The 24,747-nt window shown below is 43.4% G+C and overlaps 1 protein-coding gene across 2 annotated transcripts; it reads right to left on the bottom strand.

Moving 5' to 3' along the window:
• Positions 1–2,630: 2,630 nt before the first annotated feature.
• On the bottom strand, positions 2,631–24,421 carry LIX1L (limb and CNS expressed 1 like). 2 transcript variants are annotated; one of them, XM_032268893.1, is made up of 6 exons: positions 24,018–24,421; positions 12,545–12,708; positions 10,828–10,968; positions 5,116–5,211; positions 4,310–4,387; positions 2,631–3,961 (listed from the first exon to the last, which is right to left on the bottom strand). In XM_032268893.1, the coding sequence occupies exons 1-6, from the start codon at positions 24,307–24,309 to the stop codon at positions 3,719–3,721; spliced, it is 1,014 nt and encodes a 337-aa protein (XP_032124784.1). In that variant the 5' UTR covers positions 24,310–24,421; the 3' UTR covers positions 2,631–3,718. The 2 variants fall into 2 exon arrangements, with proteins under 2 accessions (XP_032124784.1, XP_032124786.1); XM_032268895.1 differs by lacking the exon at positions 5,116–5,211.
• Between the last annotated feature and the right edge of the window lie 326 nt (positions 24,422–24,747).

Genomic DNA, 24,747 nt, shown 5'->3' on the forward strand with positions numbered 1-24,747 from the left:
TCTCTACAAAAAGAAAAAATTAGTTGGGTGTGGTGGTGTGTGCAGAGTAGTCCCAGCTACTCTGAAGGTTAAGGTGGGAGGATCCCTTGAGCCTGGGGGGTGGAGTTGCAGTGAGCCAAAATCACGCCACTGCATTCTGGCCTGGCCATTACAGTGAGACCCTGTCTCAAAAAAAAAAAAAAAAAAAACTTTGGGAAATGCTGCTAAAGGTAAATATAGCTAAGTGATGGCTTAAGCAAGGGAGTGTCACAATCATAAGTATTTTATAAATAAATACGACAGTAGTAAGAATTACAATATATAAAGAAAAAAAAGATATACAACAGCAGTATGGAGGATGTTAAGATCAGAGGTGAAAACCAGCTAGGAAGCTATAGTAGTGATCCAGTCTGGAGATGAGAAAGGACCGAATCTAAACTAAGGCAGTAAATATGGACAAAACATATCAGGAAGTAGGCCAGGCGCAGTGGCTCACACCTGTAATCCCAGCACTTTGGGAGGTCAAGGCGGGCGGATCACCTGAGGTCAGGAGTTTGAGAGCAGCCTGGCCAACATGGTGAAACCCCATCTCTGCTAAAAATACAAAAATTTGCCAGCTGTGGTGCTGGGTGCCTGTAATCCCAGCTACTAGGGAGGCTGAGGCAAGAGAATCGCTTGAACCCGGGAGGTAGAGGTTGTAGTGAGCTGAGATTCCACCATTGCACTACAGCCTGGGCGAGAAAAGCAAAACTCTGTCTCAAAAAAATAAATAAATAAATAATATATATATATATATATATATATACACACACACACACACACACACACACACATATATACACACACACATATATATATACACACATATATATATGTATATTAGGAGATTAGAGGGCAGGGTGGGAAAAAAAGGAGATTAGGAGGTAGACTCAACAGCGACTGATTAGATTATGGTAGAGAAGAGTTGAGGGTGGGTCTGAGGTGTGTGGCTTATGTAACAGGGTAGATGATAATTCTAATAATAGATCTAGAGAGTCAAAGAGGAATGAGTATGGAGAAATAGATTTTATCCTGGATATGTTTCAACATGCTTTTGTCATATTCAGGTGGCCATGTCTAGTATGTGGAAAACAGATGTAAAAGCTCATAACAGGTTGGGGAAGAAGAAATAGATTTGAGACTCATGTGTATAGTGGAATTGAAGCCACCATAGTGGATGAGATTGCCAGTAGAGTGGGTAGACCTTGAGGAGAAAGGGCCAAGGACAAAGTCCAGGTTAAAGGTCTGGAGAAAGGGAGGCAGGCCGCCTTTCCCCAGCTCTACAATCATTTCTACCACCCCAGAAATGCTAATACAAATTCTTATTTAGTATATATGTAAAAGGACAGGGATGTTTTAGAACTTCTCTGATATATACATCTCAAGAAAGTGTCAGTCTGGCTCACTAGACAAAAATCTATTTTTAATTGTATAAAATTATACATATAAAATACATAGCATGTACTAAGAAGATGAGTAAAATCTTTGACACCAAAAGTGGACAGATCAGGAAACAATTTTTCTCAAGCTGTCTGGGGATCTTACTGGTTGGTATTTGAGGAAAATAATAAATCCAGGAAGTACAAGGGCAATTCTTCCCACAACTCACAGCGCTTAACCCACACTTCTTCTCAGAGAAAGGAGCACCGGAGAAACTGGATCGTTGATGAGTGCAGGTTATAAATATCAATACAAACACACACACCTGGTATGTCTAGCAGTTTTTACCTTTAGTCCAACCCAACATGTGTTTCATGGAATACAAAGATGGGACTTCAGAACTCTAGCTCTCTTCTGATTGGTAAGAAAAAAAAAATGATGAGGCCTGGAGAATTCAAGGAAGCCTGTTTCAAGCCCCAATAAAATTGTAGCTGGATTCCTTACCTCTAATCCCATAGTACTCGTCACCAACATGATTTCAAAAGCAAGAAGTTGCCTTTCATCTTGCCTCTATCAAATCCAAAAGAGCAAATTATGGCCTCGCTCCTAATCTATTTCTTTTTGTTGTTGTTACACTTGAACTTTCTGTTTGGAACCTAATCTGTTTCTAAAAGTAAAGTCTGTATAATTGTTAAGTGGAAAGTCCAATTGCAGGAAAACTAAGCTTCCCACACTCAGTTTAGAAACTACATGGAAAAATAATATAGTATAAAAGAGGTGACAGAAACAAGGGGGCAATGTATATTAGAGACGTCCAAAAACTTCTCCGAAAGGAACTACTTTAGCTGCTGTACTCCAGTTTGTTTCGCTCTTATGTCACCCAGGAGGGAGGTGGGGAAGAATGGTATTAAAGACACAAATAGGCCGGGCACGGTGGCTCACGCCTGTAATCCCAGCACTTCGGGAGGCCAAGGCAGGTGGATTACTTGATGTCAGGAGTTCAAAACCAGCCTGGCCAACATGGTAAAACCCTGTCTCTACTAAAAATACAAAATGTAGCTGGGCATGGTGGCATGTGCCTGTAATCCCCACTACTTGGGAGGCTGAGGCAGGAAAATCACTTGAACCTGGGAGGTGGAGGTTACAGTGAGCTGAGATCATGCCATTGCACTCCAGTCCGAGTAACAGTGCAAGACTCTGTATCCAGAAAAAAAAAAAAAAACAACCACACAAATAGCTGATCATTGATTCTCTTTCCCTAACTGCAGCCTCCCAAGGTATCAATTAGGAAGTGCCAAAATACTAAAGTCTCATTTAATTTTTCTGATGAACTCATGTTAATGTAGAAGAAGAAGAAAGAAAAGAGAGAAAACAAATGAGAATCTAAGGTAGTAAACAGCAGCAACTTAGCAGGAATATGGAGAACATATCCTCCAAATAGGACTGATAACGCTTCCAGAAAATAAAATGTTGGGTGAAGGAAAATATGAAAATATGTTTTACCTTCTACTAATATCTGCAGGCAGGAAGGTCTAAACACAGGGTTTAACTAAGCTGGGTGAGGAGGGGAGATGTGCAGAAGAAATACTGAAAGATAATCAGTTTCAAACAAAACCCCCATCTTACTGTAGAGTATATATCCAGAAATCTAGACTACTAGTATGGTATACAGATGCCCTAGAAGGCAGTTAGGTAGTAAACTCCCATGAATTGTTTGTAATTTACCTTGTCCCTGGGCAGTTTCTTAGGAATGGTTTCAGAAGCAAGGTCTCTTCTTCCTTCAGAATAATAAGGTAGGGAAGCCTCAAAACAAAGCGGCATTTGGAGGCAGAGAAGGAATAAGGTACTGGTGGGAGGAAAGGGATACCAAGCAGGTTCAGTATCTTCATACTTGTACCCTGTTTGAGCCCAAGAGGAAGCAGGAATGACAGTGAGGATGGGTCACATAATCCTTATCCTGATATTTGAAAAGAGGGAGACATGAACACTGAGTTAATCTTGTAGTGCTACTGAAATGACTACAGAGGTAATTTGGAAGTTTAAGAGCTAACAGAGCTTCAAAGACAACCTGCTCTTTCTTGTAAAGTGGAGTAAAGATGTTGCAAATAAAACCGCATCCAAAAACTGGAAGTAAGAAAAGGGATCTCTTAGCAAATAGGAATCTAGGTGTAGAATTTATACATACATATATATATATATATATATATATATATATTTAAGTATAAAATTGAGAAAGTATGTACAAAAAATCATCCTAAATCTTAGAAAGGAGACATACAAAAAAGGCTGTGGAAAGGATGGCGAGTATGCGGGTGGATGCCTAGCAGTTGGAAGAATGCATATTGCCCAACTGCCCAGCAGCCAGCATGAGAATATCTTTCTTCTCCTTGTGGAAGCGCAGCTCCTTGCCTGCCAGTCGAGCTTCATCCAGCTCCCGCTCAGTGGAGGCCAGCTCTCTAGACAGTGCCCCTGGCACACTCTGCTCCCGGCTCACCCAGTCCAAGGCCATTTGGTGGCGAATATCATCATCCAGGGCCCGGTGTGAATAATGAGCCAACACCTCCTAGTAGGGGAGGGGAATGTGAACATTATTGAGAAGGTAAATATTCATGTCATACCACACTGACCCAACTGGGACTAGGAACTCTTAGCTTTAGAGACCTAACTGAGGTCAGCACCTGAGTCCTTCAAGGAGATTCTTAAAGGAAACTTCCTAGTGGGAGAAGCAAGATAGACAATCACAGCTAAGATTTAAACAGGAAAGATTATAGGAATGAAGAGGCTACTTAGGTAAGGCTTTCAATATTCTCAACAGTAGGTCACTGTAGACCTTATTTGTAACATAGTAACACCTTAAAAGAGTACTGACAGATTCTGCTCCCCCCATTCGCCCCCACTCATAAACTCTTACCTGCCGAGAGCATTGTCTTTCTCTCATGGCCTTAAGGCTGCCATTCCAGTGTAGCAGTTGAAAAACTGTCATTAGCTCCTGGGGGAAGAGGATAGGAAGTACCAGGACAGTGATTTTTTTTTTTTTTTAAACGGGGTTTCACCATGTTGGTCAGGCTGGTCTTGAACTCCCGACCTCAGGTGATCCGCCCGCCTTGGCACCCAAAGTGCTTGGATTACAAGCATGAGCCACCACACCCAGCCTAGGACAGTGATTGTATATTGGGAGGTTGCATCAGAATTACACGGGAAACCTTTTAGAAAATGGATTTGTAGAAGCATCTCATCACTAACTCTGATAGGCCTTTGGGAAAGGGAAAATATTTATTTATTTATTTATTTACTTATCTATTTGAGACAGAGACTTGCTTTGTCACCCAGGCTGGACTGTAGTGGTGCAGTCTCAGCTCACTGCAACCTCTCCTTCCTGGGTTCAGGCAATTCTCCTGCCTCAGCCTCCCAAGTAGCTGGGACTACAGACATGTGCCATCATACCCAGCTAATTTTTGTATTTTTAGTAGAGCTGGAGCTTTGCCATGTTGGCCAGGCTGGTCTCAAACTCCTGGTTTCAAGTGATCCACCCAACTCAGCCTCCCAACGTGCTGGGATTACAGGAGTGAGCCACCGCGCCCGGCCAGGATTTGAAAAATAGTGTAACAACTTTCTTTCCTTTCCAGTATGGCAGAGTTAGGAATTAGTAGGAGGCATTATATATTATAGTAGCAGGCTGACTTTGTTATTAGAGCCAGGAAGTACATGGGAAAGTACCTGGAACTCCAACATTGATTTGCCCTTGTTGGATTCCAGCATGAATCGGAAGGCACCAATCCCTGTATTTGGGTTGTCAGCTTCCTCCCTGTTGCCCTGGTAGTAGAAGAACAGAAAAGACAAATAGATTTTCAAACAGGATTATCATCTTCAGTAGCATTGTCCAAGAGAAATATAATGCAAGCGGCCGGACACAGTGGCTCACGCCTGTAATCCCAGCACTTTGGGAGGCTGAGGCGAATGGATGACCTGAGGTTGGGAGTTCAAGATCAGCCTGAGCGACATGGAGAAACCCCATTTCTACTAAAAAATACAAAAATTAGCCAGGCATGGTGGCGCATGCCTGTAGTTCCAGCTACTCGGGAGACTGAGGTAGGAGAATTGCTTGAACCTGGAAGGCGGAGGTTGCAGTGAGCTGAGATCGTGCCATTGCACTCCAGCCTGGGCAACAAGAGCAAGACTCAGTCTCCAAAAAAAAAAAAAAAAAAGGCATGCGAAACCCACATATTTAACTTAAAATTTTATCTCTGCCACATAAAGTAAAAATAAAGAGGTAAAGATTTTTTAAAAATTAAAAAAATAAATAAATAAAATAAAGAGGTAAGTCTGGGTGCAGTGGCTCAGGCCTGTAATCTCAGCACCGTGGGAGACCAAGGTGGGTGGATCACTTGAGGTCAAGAGTTCGAGACCAGCCTGGTCAACATGGTGAAACTGCCATCTCTACTAAAAATATAAAAATTAGCCAGGCGTGGTGGTGGGTGTTGTAAATCCCAGCTACTCAGGAGGCTTAGGCAGGAGAATCACTTGAACCTGGGAGGCAGAGATTACAGAGATCGGGCCACTGTACTCCAGCCTGGATGACAGTGTGAGACTCTGTCTCAAAAAAAAACAGGTAAAATTAATTTTATTAATTAAAATTAATTTTAATAATGTATCTTATTTAACCCAGTATGTTCAAACTATTATTTTTCAACTGTAGTCAGTATAAACATTATTAATTAATGAAATATTTTATATTCTTGTACTGAGTTTCTTAAATCTGGTATAACTGTGAGAAATTCTGGGTAGCAGTGTGGTCTTCTGGACATTTGCCTATTGTGTCTTCTATTAGTTATGTAACCCTGCAGGGTTACAATTAAGACACACTGCCCTGCATTCAAGCCTAATATGTATAAAAACCAATACAGCATAGAAGTTAAGAGCATGGAGTGGAGCTCCTACAAATAGTGTGGGATTGGTAAAGTCATTTAACCTCTCTGTTCTGCAGTTTCCTCATGTGTAAGATGGGGATAATCATAGAGCTACCTTAAAGGATTGTTTTGAGAATTAAATAAAATTTAAGTTAAAAATAAAAATTTGTTTGTTTTTGAGATGGAGTCTCACTCTCACTCTGTCGCCCAGGATGGTGTGCAGTGGTGTGATCTCAGCTCACTGCAACCTCTGCCTCCTGGGTTCAGGCAACTCTCCTGCCTCAGCCTCCCAAGTAGCTAGGATTATAGGCATGCACCACCCTGCTCAGCTAATTTTTGTATTTTTAGTAGAGATGGGTTTCACCATGTTGGCCAGGCTGGTCCTGAACCCCTGACCTCAGGTGATCCGCCCGCCTTGGCCTCTCAAAGTGCTGGGATTACAGGCGTGAGCCACCGCGCCCAGCCCAGAATTTACATTGTATTAGGTATTATAAGTAATCTAGAGATGATTTAAAGCATTCATTTGGGAGGATGTGCATAGGTTATATGCAAATACTGTACTTTTTTTTTTTTTGAGACTGTCTTGTTCTGTCTGTCACCCTGGCTGGAGTACAGTGGTGCAGACATGGCTCACTGCAGCCTCGACGTCCCCGGGATCAAGTGATCCTCCCTCCTCAACCTCGCAAGTAGCTGGGATCACAGTCAAGTGCCTCCATACCTGGCTAATTATTTTATTTAATTTTTGTAAAGATGGAGTCCCCTTATGTTGCCCAGGCTGTACTGTGCTATTTTATATGAAGGACTTGAGTATCCTTGGGTTTAGGTATCCCTGGAAGGTCCTGGAACCAATTCCACACAGATCCCAAAGGACGACTACAGAACCATTTTTTTTTTTTTTTTTTTTTGAGATGAAGTCTCACTATGCTGCTCAGATTGGAGTGCAGGGTACAATCTCAGTTCACTGCAACCTCTGCCTCCTGGGTTCAAGTGATTTTTCTGCCTCAGCTTCCCAACTAGCTGGGACTACAAGCTAGGTACAGCACTACCACAGCTGGCTAATTTTTGTATTTTTTAGTAGAGACGAGGTTTTACCATATTGGCCAGGCTGGTCTCAAACTCCTGACCTCGTGATCCACCCGCCTCAGCCTCCCAAAGTGCTAGGATTATAGGCATGAGCCACCGCGCTCAGCCAGGAACCATAATTTCTTTTTTCTTTTTTTTGAGACAGTGTCTTACTTTGCCACCCAGGCTGGAATGTAGTAGCGCAATCTTGGCTCACTGCAGGCTTGACCTCCTGGTCTCAAGCGATACTCCCGCCTCAGACCCCCAAGTAGCTGGGACTACAGGTGCATGCCGCCATGCCCAGCTAATTGTGTTTTTGGTAGAGATAGAGTTTCGCCATGTTGCCCAGACCAGTCTCCAACTCCTGAGCTCAGGTAATCTGCCTGCCTCAGCCCCCAAAGTGCTACAATTACAGGTGCGAGCCACCACACTCAGCCTAGAACCATAATTTCAATAACAATTTATTTATTTATTTATTTATTGAGATGGAGTTTCACTCTTGTCATGTAGGCGGAGTGCAATGGCGCAATCTTGGCTTACTGCAACCTCTGCTTCCCGGTTCAAGTGATTCTCCTGCCTCAGCCTCCCGAGTAGCTGGGATTACAGCCACCTGCCACCACACTGGGCTAATTTTTATATTTTTAGTAGAGACAGGATTTCCCCATGTTGGCCAGGCTGGTCTTGAACTCCTGACCTCAGGCGATCGCCCAACTTAGCCTCCCAAGGTACTGGGATTACAGGCATGAGCCACTGCACCTGGTCAACTATGAATTTAGAGCCCATGATCATATAAATACTGCATATCCTGCTTTCCATAATCCACTGTGTCTTTTTTTTCTTTTTTTTTTTTGAGACAGAGTCCCACTTTGTTGCCCATGATGGAGTGCAATGGCATGATCTCGGCTCACTGCAACCTCTGTCACCCAGGTTCAAGCAATTCTCATCCTTCAGCCCTCTGAGTATCTGGCATTACACCACGAATGTGCCACAACGCCTGGCTAATTTTTGTATTTTTTCTTTTTCTTTTTTTTTTTTTTTGAGACTGAGTCTTGGTCTGTTGCCCAGACTGGAGTGCAGTGGCAGAATTTAGGCTCACTGCAACCTCTGCTTCCCAGGTTCAAGCAATTCTCCCATCTCAGCCTCCTGAGTAGCTGGGACTACAGGCGTGCACCACCATGCCCAGCTAATTTTTGTACTTTTAGAAGAGACGGGGTTTTACCATGTTGGTCAGGCTGGTCTTGAACTCCTGACATCAAGTGATCCACCCACCTCGGCCTCCCAAAGTGCTGTGATTACAGGCGTGAGTCACTGTGCTCGGCCAGTTTTTATATTTTTAGTTTGAGATGGGGTTTCGCCATGTTGGCTAGGCTGGTCTCAAACTCCTGACCTCAAGCAATCTGCTTGCATCTGCCTCCCAATGTGCTGGGATTACAAGCATGAGCCATCGCGCCTGGCCCTGATTCATTTTATAATACTATTAGTTGACCTAAAAGTAGCAAATATACTTTCCAAAAAATTTTACTTGGCTTTTTCTTTTTTTATTTGGTTTGGATTAATATAAAAATGTTTTTATTCCCTGCAGATACTGTTGATTGGGGCAAAGAATAATGGGAGAAAAACGGCTGGGTCCTAAATAACAGAGGGAAACCAACTGTTGATAAAGTGTTCAACAACTAATCCACAAAGCAGATAACTGACGTAATTTAGTATATGTGATTAGTTTTTCTTTTTTTTTTTTTTTTTTTTTGAGGCAGAGTCTTACTCTGTTGCTCAGGCTGGAGTGCAATGGCACGATCTTGGCTCGCTGCAACCTCTGCCACCCGGGTTCAAATAGTTCTTTTGCCTCAGCCTCCTGAGTAGCTGGGATTACAGGTGCCCAGAACCATGCCCGGCTAACTTTTATATTTTTTTTTTTTTTTTTTTTTGAGACGGAGTTTCGCTCGTTACCCAGGCTGGAGTGCAATGGCGCGATCTCGGCTCACCGCAACCTCCGCCTCCTGGGTTCAGGCAATTCTCCTGCCTCAGCCTCCTGAGCAGCTGGGACTAGAGGCATGCGCCACCATGCCCGGCTAATTTTTTGTATTTTTAGTAGAGACGGGGTTTCACCATGTTGACCAGGATGGTCTTGATCTCTTGACCTCGTGATCTACCCGCCTCGGCCTCCCAAAGTGCTGGGATTACAGGCTTGAGCCACCGCGCCCGGCCTCTTTTATATTTTTAGTAGAGATGGGGTTTCACCATGTTGGCTAGGCTGGTTTCAAACTCCTGACCTCAGGTGATCCACCTACCTCAGCCTCTCAAAGTGCTGGGATTACAGGCATGAGCCACCCTGCCTGGCCTGTAATTACTACATCTACATGTAATTAAATGCAAATAGAACAGATACTTGGTTTGACTATTAATGAATTTGTGGAAAGGAAGGAAGATATTGGTGTTAATTCTTTTTTTCTTTTTTTGAGATGGCGTCTTGCTCTGTTGCCCAGGCTAGAGTGCAGTGGCATGATCTCGGCTCACTGCAACCTCTACCTCCTGAGTTATTTTTATGTATTTTTAGTAGAGACGGGGGTTTTACCATCTTGGCGAGGCTGGTCTTGAACTCCTGACCTTGTGATCCAACCGCCTTGGCCTCCCAAAGTGCTGGGATTACAGGCATGAGCCACCACGCCTAGCTGGCAGTGTTAATTTCTAAGATGTAACTCTATATTAAGTCAACTTGGGTTCTAATCTTGGTGTGACCAATTTACTAGCTATATTATATTAAGCAATACTTTACTTCTGTGTTTTTAGTCTCCTCATCTGTAAAATAGGGGCAATAATAGTACTTACACCTCATAGGATTGTTGTGATGATCAAATGAGATAAAATACATGTAAACCCTAGAAGAGTCCCTGCTACAAGGTAAATACTCAATTAGGATTAACTATGGTTCTTTTTATCATCATCATTTGAAAGAACAGTTGTAAATAAAGAGAGTAAATAAATTATCCTCCTTGTTCCTAAAATAGATTAAAAAAACAAGACATTTTATTATAAACGGGTTCTTTATCAATAAGATGAAGTAATGGAGGCAGGAGACAAGTGACAATAAAAACAGTCTGATAAAAAAAGGACAGCAGGAACTAAAGTCTTAAGCCAAAATTAGCAAAAGCAAAATTCAACCTCAATTTTCATTTTGGAATAGCCCTACAATTCCATAAATCTGGAATTAAAGGTTTCTAGATACCAAAGAGACAATAAAAGAGACAAAACAGCAAAAAACACATAAACAGGTATAGCATTAGAGACTGAGACATGTGGAGCACATGACACAACAGACTGACAGAGAACAGACCAAAAGAACAGAGAAGTGGACCAGAAAGAAAACCAGAATTCATTTTCTGTTTCACAGTAATTTACAACTTCCCAACTGGCCAGTTCTCCCATCCCCCACTCTCCTTCCTTCCAGCTCCATGTAACTTACATTGAAAGATGCCAGGGCCTCAGAGACACTCTTCTCAATGAACTCATCAGTGATTCTTCGGGAAGGATGTTCATTAAACACAGAATTCATTAGTGCAATCTTTGCAGCACTTCTCCGGGCCTCAGCTTTTGTGGGGCAAAACTAGGCAGGGGAGAAAGAGTGAGAATATATTTATTTGTGCATCTGAGAGGGAGGAAGGAACAGTGGGAGGGAAACGCTTGAGACAGAAAACACTAAGATGCTTTTTGGATAAATCAGTTGTGTTCAACATACTTTCCAAGGTTTTTATTGTAAAGTGGTTGGGATGTTTGGAAACATAATTTTGATTCAACATCCTGAAGTCATTAAGGAACTGGAGAGGGCTGTAGCTCATACCAAACTGAATGCAGAACAAGGAAGGCTGCTGAAGTCAGCATATAATCACTGAACGTGAAAAATACCCGTTTGAACTGTCGACATAATTAATTACTCAAAGATAGTAGTGAAAGAAGACAGTCTTTGCCTACATGCAACGTAGTGCACTAGGAGAGACAATATGATATGTTGTAATAAGTGATATGATAGGGAAGTTCAAGGTGTTATGGAGACACATAGCAGGGCTTTTAACCTTGTCTAAGGGTTACACAAACCATATGGAAAACAGAGCAAAGGTGTTTATTATTTTCTCTAAATTCCATTTCAGACCTTTTTTTTTTTTGAGACAGAGTCTTGTTCTGTTGCCCAGGTTAGAGTGCAGTGGCTCACTGCAACTTCCACCTCCTGGGTTCAAGCGATTCTCCTGCCTCAGCCTCCTGAGTAGCTGGGATTGCAGGTGCCTGCCACTGAATCCGGCTAATTTTTTTTTTTTTTTTTTTTTAGTAGAGACAGGGTTTCACCATCTTATCCAGGCTGGTCTCGAACTCCTGACCTTGTGATCCACCCGCCTCAGCCTCCCAAAGTGTTCAGATTACAGGCATGAGCCACCGCACCTGACCCCATTTCAGACTTTTAAATTTGACATTTCTGAAGGCTGCTTCCCTGTCTGCAATGTAAAAAATCGATCTTTGATGAGAATATTCATACTAGTCCATAATTTCTCACTACCTCATAATGGCAACCATTCTTTTTATCATCATAGGTATTTAATATAATTGTAGAATGTTAGTACAGAAAAGACTTTAGAAATAATCTAACCTATCTCCTTCATGTTAGATGGGAAAAGTGAGGCCCACAGATTTGCCCCATTGACATTCAGAAGAATGGGAATTTGGATCTCCTAACTCTTTGATGAGTACTGTTTCCACCACACATAGTGCCTCCGATTTGACCTCTTAGAGAACTCCAACACTGCTTTCTTTAGTAATTGCCTATGAAAAAGCATTGGATGCAAGGAATACTGCTGTTCTATATCCTCAATAAGACATGGAAGAAAGTTGGAATGCAATAATAACTGAAGCCAGATCAGAGCATGGGTTGGATGCTGGTAGTCTGATATGCTGAACAAGGGCATATTCATAACTGCTCAAATTCAAAATGGGTTTGTTTTTGAAAGGAAAGCATGGTACTGAGGTTCCATTATGGTCAAGTGGGCCTCAGACGCTTGTCAGAATAATTTTCCCAGAATTGATTTAGGTCCTTAAATATATGATTTCAGGCAGTTTAATGGCCAAAGTGGTGGAGAAAGCCCTTACTAACATCTAAGCGTTTACCTTTGCTACTGTCACCTCACAAGTCTTACCTGGAAACTCCCAAAGCAACTTCCCCCAGGCAGGGTGACATAGCAGACATAAGGAGGGCTGTTGGAGGGAACCATCTCATAAACCACTAGAGCCCCATTCTTCAAGTCAGCCCCACGGGATTGCTTCATCTGCCAGAATTCCTGAAGTGCCTCCACCACATTCACTACAAAAGAGAAGTAGTTAAGTTCAGCAATGAGAACACCTCCAAGTGGTACTATATTTCAATACAGTACCTGTAATCTGTACCTACATTAAGAGCCTGCCTCTTAGCTCCCTACCTATCATCATTTAAAAGCATTTAAATTAATAACCTAGGCTGTGATTAAGTTAATTTGCCTAGGAAGACCAGAGTATGCCTACCCTCCTTCACCACTTTTCTACTTCACATTTTATTTAAATATTTTTTCAATCCCACCTCCAATCTGAATAGTTCACATTTTAACTAAGTCCTAGAATAACCTAAATTTTGGAGGCAGAGTTCCCAATGTCAGCAGACCATTTATCACTGCCTGATGAAATACAAGTAGATTATTCCACAGTTGGTTAGCTGGCCCAGGATAATAACCACCACCACCACAATAAGTGCTAACATGTATTGAAAACTTATTGTATATCAGTCATTTCTGTGACTGCTTTACATGTTTAATCACAGCAACTTTATGAAGCAGAAATTTTTACTATCCCTATTTTTTTTCTTTTTTTTTGAGATGGAGTCTTGCTCTATCACCCAAGCTGGAGTGCAGTAGTGCAATCTCAGCTCATTGCAACCTCTGCCTCCCGGGTTCAAGCAATTCTCCTGCCTCAGCCTCCTGAGTAGCTGGGATTACAGGCGTGCACCACCACGGCCGGCTAATTTTTGCATTTTTAGTACAGATGGGGTTTCACCATATTGGCCAGGCTGGTCTTGAACTCCTGACCTCGTGCTCTACCCACTTTGGCTTCCTAAAGTGCTGGGATCACAGGCGTGAACCACCGCACCCAGCCTACTATCCCTATTTTACAGATGAGGGAAATGAGGTATAGAGAGGTTAAATAACTTGCCCAAGGTTATACCAGCTAGAAAGTAGCAGTCTGAGTATTCAAACTCGAACAGTCTTGGTTCCAGTGAGTATTCTTTTATGCAATACTGCTGGCTTAAGGAAATATAGCCCTTATAACCATTCTCAAGCCTGTGCTTCTAGTGAGCACATCATTGCCAGATTCCTTTTTCAACCTACAATACTATGTATATACTATGAGTAACAGAAGCCAGGGCATGGGGGTTAGAGAGAAAATTTCTCTTTTGAGGCTTTACCTGGGTATAAATGATTTTTGGAGGAACTATATGCTGGGATGGGAAGTAATGCAATGGGAAGCAGTTGGAGGACTTTAAAAAGAAGCAGGCCTCCATGGGTTTCTCATGCTCCTTCACATCTTGCTAGGTACACCAAGATTGCAAAACCCTGACTGCTCTTTACTTGGGCTATTTTTCAGGACTCTGCTTATAGCAAGAAATCTTGAGAGATGAGGTACTGTCTTCACTCAGATAAAGAACAAGCTTGCTTCAGCTTGTTCTAAAACGGCAAGTTCCACAAGCTGCATGTTCTATAAGTGTTCCTCTGTTGTGAAGCAACCCATGGCCTATGCAAGTATCTACCTTAGCCCTCTGCGTTGGACTTGGGAGGAGGCAAGGAGAACTAATAAAGACATGATGCTCATGCTACTTGCTGTGCTATGAATAATAAAGTCCTTTGTCTCTGATCTTGAAGTCTCTTGACTTCTGCCAGCATCCATGAAACAATAAGTGGCTAATTTATTAGTTGTAAGTAGGCTAAAATCAAACTCCAGACTGGACACTGTATTCTAGAATGCTTCCTCTCATCCCCTACGTTTTCCTTATGTAGCCAACAGTGTATAAAGAGGGAAAGAGATATTAACCAAATCTCAAACAAATGTAAAACTGCAGCTGTGATCAAGTTCTATAAAGGAGTGATGGATGTCAGAGTATCTGACCTAGTTAAGAAGGTCAAAGAAAGCTACCCTGAGGAGGCAATATCTAAGTTCAGGTATGACTAGGAATTCACTAGGCAAGAGATGAGAGGACAGTATTCTGAGCATTAGGAGCAGCGTGTACAAAGGCTCGTGACAGCAGGGAACATGATGAATAAAGGGACTTGATCACTGTGGCTATGAAAGAGTGAGTGAGGGGAAGGGTAATGTAAGATGAGGTTGCAAGAAGAGGCAGGGACCAGACCAAGTAAGGCCTTTTAGGCCATGTTACAATCGAGTATTAGCTTTATCCTAGAGTAATAGGAAGCAATTGGAAGACTTTAAAAAGAAGGAGGGATTCTTCTGAACTCAGCTCCGAGGAAAAATAACTTTTATTTTATTTTATTTTATTTTTAAAGACGGAGTTTCACCATGTTGGTCAGGCTGGTCTTGAACTCCTGACCTCAGGTGATCTGTCCACCTTGGCCTCCAAAGTGTTTGGATTACAGGCGTGAGCCACCACGCCCGGCTGAAAAATAACTTTTAAAAAAGAGATGGGGCATGGTGGCTCACATCTATAATCCCAGCACTTTGGGAGGCCGAGGTGGGCAGATCACCTGAGATCAGGAGTTCAAGACCACCTGGGCCAACATGGAAAAACCCCATTTCTACTAAAAATACAAAAATTAGCTGGGTGTGATGGCACGTTCCTGTAATCCCAGCTACTCAAGAGGCTGAGACAGGAGAATCACTTGAACCCAGGAGGCAGAGGTTACAGTGAGTCAAGATTGCACTACTCCAGCCTGGGCGACAGAGCAAGACTCTGTCTCAAAAAAAAAAAAAAAAGGAGGGATGAGATCAGTTTACTTTTAGAAAGGATCACATTGACTCTAGGATTCCAAACATTTCAAATAGTTTTAGCTAAAGCCTCATAATAATAAATTATCATTATCACACGTGCTCTCCAATATCTTACAAGAAACTGACCACTCTCCCTTTTCAGTTTTTTTTTTTGAGACAGAGTCTCGCTCTGTCACTCAGGCTGGAGTGCAGTGGCACGATCTCAGCTCACTGCAACCTCTGCCTCCTGGGTTCAAGGGATTCTCCTGCCTGAGCCTCCCAAGTAGCTGGGACTACAGGCATGTGCCACCATGTTCAGCTAATTTTATTTTTGTATTTTTAGTAGAGATGGAGTTTCACAGTGTTAGCCAGGATGGTCTTGATTTCCTGACCTCTTGATCCATTCATCTCAGCCTCCCAAAGTGCTGGGATTACTTTGGGAGCCACTGAGTCTGGCCTTTTTTTTTTTTTTTTTTTTTTTTTGAAAAAAAAAAAACTCTCTATTGCCCAGGCTGGAGTGCAGTGGAGTGATCTCAGCTCACTGCAACCTCCACATCCCAGGCCCAAGCATCCTCCAACCTTAGTCTCTGACTAGCTGGGACCACAGGCACATGCCATCATGCCCGGCTAATTTTTGTATTTTTTGTAGAGACAGGGTTTCACTATGTTGCCCAGTCTGGTCTCAAACTTTTGAGTTCAAGCGGCCTCCCAATAGTGTGAGCCATCATGCCCGGCCTCTCTTCTCCTACTCTTAATCGCAACAAAGCCTCATCCATTCTTTCATATTTCCTTAATTCAGATCTGCCAGGAAGACACCAAGATGGGATAGGCAACTGCAAGAGATTTTTTGGGGAGGAAGTAGGAGACGACAGGGAGAGCCTTCCAAGCCCAGCAAAGCTCTGACAACTGTGGAAGAGAGGGAAAGAATGAGGTCTAGATATGACAGTCTCAGACTACAGCACAGTTTTGAAAAGGATTTGGCTAAGCCAGTGAGAAGTCCTCGTGCCAAAGGAATCCCACATCTCACCAGCATCTGCCTGTGTTAATACCCGGGATGTGCTCAGTCATTGGCTGGGAGAACATACAGGAAGCGGAAGCACAGTTCCTGCAAATGTGCCTATGGATGCAAATGTGCAACTCTGTGGTGCAAATATGGTTATGGATGGCCCAGAGTGGGCAGTAGCTGAGGCTGTTACTTATGTTCCCTGCAGTAGGCGATCTGAAATGCACATTTTCATGGCTGTCATATACACATGCAAAAATTTGAGCACTGAATAGGTACATGCCATTATTCTAAGCATTGGGCAGGCAAAGAATAACACACAGTTCCCGCAAGCAAGGAATTTATTTTGTTTATTTTAGAGATGGAGTTTTGCTCTGTTGCCAAGGCTGGAGTGCAATGGCACAATCTCAGCTCGCTGCAACCTCCACCCCCTGGGTTCAAGCAGTTCTCCTGCCTCAGCCTCCCGAGTAGCTGGGATTACAGGCATACACTGCCACACCCAGCTAATTTTCATATTTTTAGTAGAGACAGGGTTTCACCATATTGGTCAGGCTGGTCACGAACTCCTGACCTTAGGTGATCCACCTGCCTCGGCCTCCCAAAGTGCTGGGATTACAGGCATGAGCGACCGCACCCAGCAAGGAAAGAATTTAAAATCAGTGGCCAATAATAAATGATGCCTGCTCTGTGACTAAACAAACGCTCATGTACTAGCCTGAGTCTGAGAAGCAGGATAAACTCTTTTTAATAACATATATTTAACTGACTTCTAAGAATGCTCATTCTTCTATTAAAAGACAGCATGAGAACACATGTCATCAAGACCTCCTGAGACTCTGTCATGGGCAAAAAAAATTTTTAATTTAAATTTAAAAACTAAAAAAAAGATCCAGCATGAAAGGGAAACTCTCTTTCCCACCCTTGGTTTTGGCAGGGCTCTTCAAAGGTCAATACTGACCAGAAAGCTCTGCCATCTTTGTTCTTTCCTTGAGATCTTTTCAGCTCCAGTTCCCTCTTTGAGACAGTTTAGCACAATGCACTGGGTGACAGCTCTCCTGACATGCAAACAACAGGGAGAATACTGGAATAAAGAGGAAGAGGAGGAGACCACCATAATTGGGAAGGTCCTATTTAAAAAAGGATGTTTTCAGTCTCTATCCAGTTAAACACTTCTTGGCACAGACTAGAGAACCATTTTTTAATGATTACTAAAAGCCAAGGGATGTGGGGAGTCTTATTTTACAAATGTGAATAGGAAATGATAATTGGGCAAAGTGGTCAAGAAAAAAGCAGTTGTGATTTGCATTTGAAAATGCTTCTAGACTCATTCATTTTTAGAGCTGGAAGGAACTTTAGAGATCATCTAGTCCATGATCTCTAAGCTAAGGATCTCTAAGCTAAGATCCAAGCTAAGGAAGGACAGAGGACTTGTTTGAGGTCACATAGCTATGGCAGAGTTGGGGCATGAATCTGGATATCCTGGGGCTAATATTCTTTCCAATTTGGGAATCTTAACCCAGGCTCCAAGGTCCAGTCCATAGCTGAGCTTCACGGGGGTTCACAAGCTTCCTTAAAAATGTTAAGTAAAATTATGTGAGTATGTGCATGAATATTTGTGCATGTGTATGTGTGGAGTGCCCACTTTTTTTTTTTTATCATATTTTCAGTAAGGAGCCATGGATATAATGGTTTACATAAGGATGCCTAAAGAACATTTAGGTGTAAGGGTAGGGATGGCTGAGATATACACATTTGACAATTGTTTTCTCAAAATCCCTCACAAGAAAGACCAAGATAGGAATATTTCAGTGCTTATACCCTGCTGTTGAATAACAAAAAAGAGAATAATTTAGTGTTTGCCTTTAGGAGATAAAATATATAAACGTCTAAGTGGAATGAGAAATAGTGATCCTTTCAGCCAAAATAAAAACTTTTTTTTTTTTGAGACAAAGTCTCGCTCTGTCACCCAGGCTGGAATGCAGTGCCATAATCTCAGCTCACAACAAACTCCGTCTCCCAGGTTCAAACAATTCTCCTGCCTCAGCCTCCTGAGTAGCTGGGATTACAGGCCCACACCACCACACCCAGCTAATTTTTATATTTTTAGTAGAGATGGGGTTTCGCCATGTTGGCCAGGCTGGCCTTGAACTCCTGACTTCAGGTGATCCTCCCACCTCGGCCTCCCAAAGTCCTGGGATTATAGGAATAAGCCACTGTGCCTGCCTAAAAACATTTATTTTTTTGAGGCAGGGTCTTGCTCTATGGCCGAGGCTAGAATGCAATGGCACAATCACAGCTCACTGCAGCCTTGACTTCCCACCTCAGCTCCCCGAGTGTCTGGGACTACAAGGTGCACAACACCATGCCTGGATAATTTAAAAAAATTTTTTGTAGAAATAGGGTCTCATATGTTGCCCAGGCTGGTTTCAAACCCTAAGGTTCAAGCAGTCCTCCTGTGTTAGCCTCCCAAAGTGTTGGGATTACAGGCATGAGCCATCATGCCTGGCCAGGATAAAAATATTAAAACAATATGAAACTACAGTAAAATTGTTATATCATAAGGATAAATACAACCTTGTCAGGAAAGTAATTAACAAAAATAAAAGGAAAGAATAAATGCAACTTTGTGGTGGAGGAGGAGGAATAAAGTGATAATGAAATTAAGAGATTATAAAAAGATTCTCCTTGATCATATAGGATGATGAGAAAGACTGACCCTATTCACATTATTATGGAAGATAGGGAAATTGGTTAAAAATATTTCATCTATTTCCCATTTCAATCTTTAGAAGGTACATCTGCCCCTAAATAGCCCACAGTACACAGTCTCTTTGGAAGGAGAGACTGCAAAGTTAACAGTGACTTTGAGAGGCGACTCTGGTAGACTGAATAATGCCACCTGCCAAAATGTCCATATCCTAATCCTTGGAACCTGTGAATGTCACTTTATCTGGCAAAGACTTTGCAGATGGGTTTAAATGATTTGAGATGGGGAAATTACCTAGATTATATAGGTGGGCCCTAGGGAGGCAGGCTGGGCACATTGACTCATGCCAGTAATTCCAGCATTTTGGGAGGCCAAAGCAGGAGGATCACTTGAGGCCAGGAGTTCAAGACCACCCTGGGCAGGGCGCAGTGGCTCACGCCTGTAATCCTAGCACTTTGGGAGGCCAAGGTGGGTGGATCACCTGAGGTCAGGAGTTCAAGACCAGCCTGGCCGTCATGGTGAAACCCCATCTTTATTAAAAAAAAAAAAAAAAAAAAAAAAAAAAAAAAAAAAAAAGACCACCCTGGGCAACATCATGGGATCTTGTCTCTACAAATGTTTTCACAAAATCAGTCAGGTGTGGTGACATGCCCCTGTATTCCTAGCTACTTGGGAGGCTGAGGCGGGAGGATTACTGGAACCTAGCAGTTCCAGGCTGCAGTGAGCTATGATTGCACCACTGCAGTATGGCCTGGGCAACAGAGCAAGATTCCATCTCTTAAAAAAAAAAGAGACATATTTGACAAAACACAGAAGAGGAGGAGTCACAGACGCAGAGATTATAGTGATACAGTACTAAACCAAGTAAAAAATCAATGTCAGCAGCCACCAGAAGCTAGAAGAGATAAGGAACGGGTTCTCCCCTAGAGCTTCTTGAGGGAGCACAGCCCTGCCAACACCTTGATTTTGGCCCAGTAATACTGATTTTGGATTTCTGGCCTCCGGAACTATGAGAGAATAAATTTCTGTTGGCTTAAGCCACTAAAGTTGTGATAATTTGTTACAGCCGCCACAGGAAACCGTTATAAGGGACTAATCCAGCATTTCCAAAAATTGGAGCTATTCAGCCCAACCCATTTAACTCCAGTCACTTACAGAAAAGAAGCCATCTGTGATTCTGAGGAAAAGGAGCAACTAAACAGAAAATACAACACAAGATTCATTTGTTCAACTTAGTGGAATAGCAGGGCAAAATCTCCAATCATGCAGCCATATTGCTATATAAAAGGATAGTAACAATCCTAAAACAACACATTTGAAGAAGGAAAGTAGCAGCTACAGAGCAAGGAAAGTGAATTACTCAATCCTGCCAGTTTAGAGATTGCCAGATGTCAAACATCAGAAAGAGACTATATGCCATAGAAAAAAGATGGCAAAGTAAATGGTAATCCAGAACAATACCTATCATTTACAGTTTCCAAAGCATTTCCAAATGCACAATAATAGCAACCACACCGAGTACCGCGTGCTGCATGCTTTCTATTCGTTATCTCATTTAATCCACACAAAACTATCAGGATAAGTACTATAATATTCATTTTACAAAAAGTAAGCAAGTTAAGGAACAGGCCAGAAATGGCAGAATTGGATTTAGAAACAATGTTTGTTTGGCTCCAAAGTCAATCCTCTTTGTATTGGGCTAGCCTGCTTTACACCATTAATCCTCACACATGCTCGGTAAAGTGGACTGTGAGGTCCATCAAGACAGGGACTAAGTATCTGCCTTGTCCACCACTGCATCTGGTGATCAATAAATATTTGTCAAATGAATGCAGAGAACAGATGAGGCATACAGAGATTAAGCAACATCTCCAAGATCACACAACCAACTATTTGGCAGGGCTGGGTCCTCTGATTCCAAATCCCATGCACTACAAACTTATTAAGATCCTACAGAATACGGAGCTATGCGTGTATCTTGTGTAAGTTGGTGAGGGAGACAGATAAAGGACAGAAAAGTGTTTTTAAATAAATAAATAAATAAATACTGATATCCTCACATGAGTGAAGGTAGATCTAAAGACTGACTGGAAAAGGTGAATTTGGAGCATTCAGGAAGAAGATGAAGGATGTTAATTGAAGGTGATGTGGTAAAGCATTGCTGGATGAGGGAATGAATTGTCTAGTCAGAGGCCAAAGTAAATTGTATTCAGGGGAATACAGCCATTCCCCCAAATACCATGCCATCAGTCACAAGGGTATGTGAGTACATGCCAGTGGCAGCTTTGCCTAAGAATTGAAGCAGAATAAGTGATTCCATGTGGTGAAGAACTTCTGAGCCAACTGGGCGGAGATTCTGCTTGCCTGAAGCTGAACTATCTGCCAGACTCTCCTAAAGTACTGGCTGGACACCCAGACTGGAAATGAGAAACTCAAGAATAATGAGAAAGACTGCGATGGGAGGATGGGGAGATAGGAAAGAAAATCACCACAGAGTCTGAAGCCTGACTAATTGCCTTTTGTCAGCACAATCCACTTGTTCCCTCATCCTTGCTAAAGATATGAAAGTTTTTACAGGATGCCCAGTTTAGGAGCCAAAGCAGAGGCTCTTCAGGTAACACAGACAAGAAAAAGGGTGTACTCCTCTATAACGTTAATAAATGCCTATGGAAGCCTTCAGATTCAATGTGACTACTAGGGGCTCCTCCTGTGCCCAGAGGCAAAAACCTTCCCTTGTCTTGACTTAGAGACTTCAAGTAGTAGGACAGTAGCCAATAGCAGTTCCATCACACAGCCTTGTTAAATCCAGGGATTACATTGGAAAAATAACAATATTTCCTCATGAGTTTCGGATTCATCCATTTGCATCCCCAGCACCTGGCAGTGTGCCTGCCCTATAGTAGGAGTTCAAATTGTATGAAGAACAAAGGGAAACTGATGATAAATGAATCATTAGGCACACACAGCAAAATGGCTCTAAAAATCTGTTTTCATAGGAATTTTTGCGTTTACATTATCAGGATTTAAGAGTGGGAAAAAATGAACCATGTTCTACCTCAGGAATGATGAACCAACAAATTTGAGCTAACAATCATTTTTAGGTACCCATTATATGGCAGTTGCAATGTTTCGGTTAATCCATATTGCAACCCTTAAGGAAACTGAAGCTCAGTGAGGTTAAGTCCATTCCCAAAAAATTTAGCTGGTAAGTGACAAAGATCTCCAAAGCCTGTGTGTGCTCTTTTCACTAAACTTTCTTTCTTTCTTTTTTTTCTTTTGAGACGGAGTTTCGCTGTTGTTGCCCAGACTGGAGTGCAATGGCACGATCTCGGCTCACTGCAACCTCCGCCCCCTGGATTCAAGCAATTCTCCTGCCTCATCCTCCCGAGTAGCTGGGACTACAGGCATGCACCATCGTGCCCAGCTAATTGTTGTATTTTTAGTAGAGACGAGGTTTCACCTTGTTGACCAGGATGGTCTCGATTTCTTGACCTCGTGATCCACCCGCCTCGGCCTCCCAAAGTGCTGGGATTATAGGCGTGAGCCACCGCGCCCGGCTAAACTTTCTTAAAAAAAGAAAATCTACAGAAAAGCCCTGTAACTTTTCTCTATATTGTTAAACTAGAAATTAAAGGTAGAGTCATTTCCAGGTCAAGCAGGACCTGGCCAAGCAGAGGAATGTCTTTTTTTTTTTTTTTTTTTTTTTTTTGAGAAAGTCTTGCTTTGTCGCCAGGCGCCAGGCTAGAGTGCAGTGACACGATCTCGGCTCACTGCAACCTCCGCCTCCCTGGTTCAAGCAATTCTCCCGCGTCAGCCTCCCTAGTAGCTGGGGCTACAGGCGCGTGCCACCAAGCCCAGCTAATTTTAGTATTTTTAGTAGAGAGGGGGTTTCACCATGTTGGCCAGGATGGTTTCGATCTCTTGACATCGTGATCCGCCCGCCTCGGCCTCCCAAAGTGCTGGGATTACAGGCGTGAGCCACCACGCCTGGCCAGGAGGGATGTCTTATAAATTCCAGGCTTAAATTCTGTATTCTATACCCTTCACTATATCTTTCTTGTTACTTACACTATAAATCTGTAAGTCAAACTCAGACAGGAAACTACACTGGTTAAACAAAAACGACAAAGAAAACCCTCACATCCCTCTTTCCAGAAATTAGACATCTTTAAGACGAAGATTTCTAACCCAAATAGAGTTTCTAACCTGGCGCATTTCCACAGAATTTAGGATTGAAAGAGCCAAGGCCTGGGATTTATCCTCAGTTCCTGGGCAAGGGCCAGGAAAACAGAGCCAGACAGCAAGGCCGGAGTTGTGAGTCTCCATACTAAAAAAGATACCAAAGTCAGGTACTAAGCCACAGGAAGCTGCTGTGGGATCAATGGTACAGGTCCGGATTTAAATGCACAATTATTACGAGTAACTTGCAAAGGCACTACCGAGTTCCGCAGTAAATCTGAAGTTGCCCTGAAATTTCAGAGTGAAGTAAGTAAAGAATATAAAAGTCAAGGTTAAGGAGCTGAAGCAAATTAAGAGGGAGTCCAAGAACTGCAGAGATCACAGAGGAAAGATTGAGAGGGTGTGGACGAGAAACTGCATCTGAAATAAAAGACAGGACTCCACACAATGGGGACTGGTTCTCAAAGGCAGAGAGATGTTAAGGTATTAAGCTAGAGAAGGAATTCCATTTCGAAAGGAGAAAAGCTTAGGAAGAGAAGCGGATTGTGTCTGAAAAAGGGTCCCTGGAGAATATATTAATAACTCAGTAACGGGAGGAGGCAGGAGGCTTAAACGTGTATGTGTGTGCGTCTGTGCGTGTGCGTAGCCCAGAAGGAAACTCCCCAAAAGGAAATGCATGTGAGGGCTCCCTGCCAGGAAAAGCGATCCGGAGGACTGCGGGAGCAAGGCTCCCTTACAGAGGGTGTCGCGCAGGAGGCCGGACTCGCAGACTCACCTCGGCCATAGCCCTGCGTGTGCTTGGCGAAGCTCCTCACCACGGCCTCCACGGCCTCTCGCAGCACTGCCGGGCTCCCGGCAGCGCCGGGGGGCAGGGGCAGTCCCGGGGCCCCAGACAGGAGCAGCGGCGGCGGGGGCGGTGCGGGAGGCGGCGGGGCAGGCGGGGGGCCCGCAGGGGGTGTGGCGGCGGCAGCCGCGGCCCCAGTCACTCCGGGCCGCAGCGCTCGGAGAGTGCCCCTCCCGCTGGTGCCCACACCAGGCTGCAGCCTCTGCGCTCGCATCGTCTCCATCCCGGCCGCCAGTGGAGTAGCGCCCCGGAGCCTGCCAGCCTGGCGAGCTAACGGTCCCAACCACCCTAGTCAGCTTGCGCCTGGGGACTGAGGGCGGCGCCGGGGCCGAGCCGTCAGTCAAGTGGGGGCGGGAACGAGCCAAGTCCCATGCCAATCACCAGTCACGGGGCGGGAGCTGGAGGGCTCCTGCTCCGCCATAGGCAAATTATTGAGGAGGGTGGAGCTTCTGAGAACCAATTGCAAAGAGAAAAAGCGTATCCTCTGAAAGGCAGACGCCGAGCTTGGGCGCGTCTTCGGGAGTCCTGCGGCGCGCACCAGAAAGAGGGCTAGAACCCTGGGGCGGGGCTTGAAGAAAAAAAAATGGGCCTGGATGTAAGACTGGGGAGAATTACAGACAGAGTAGAGATCATTTTGTTCTACCATTTCATTTTATAAATT

The sequence above is a fragment of the Sapajus apella genome, unplaced genomic scaffold (assembly GCF_009761245.1).
Source record: "Sapajus apella isolate SASKATOON/1434 unplaced genomic scaffold, GSC_monkey_1.0 scaffold187, whole genome shotgun sequence".
In the NCBI taxonomy this organism is placed as follows: domain Eukaryota; kingdom Metazoa; phylum Chordata; class Mammalia; order Primates; family Cebidae; genus Sapajus; species Sapajus apella.

Bases quoted from the DNA above. Each gene is read 5' to 3' on its own strand.
- LIX1L (XM_032268893.1), bottom strand. From the start codon at position 24,309: ATGGAGACGATGCGAGCGCAGAGGCTGCAGCCTGGTGTGGGCACCAGC. The intron at 10,969-12,544 runs GTAAGACTTGTG...TCCCCTGCCTAG, and splicing joins GTTGCTTTGGGAGTTTCCAG to TTTTGCCCCACAAAAGCTGA. The intron at 5,212-10,827 runs GTAAGTTACATG...TTCTACTACCAG, and splicing joins AGGCCCTGGCATCTTTCAAT to GGCAACAGGGAGGAAGCTGA.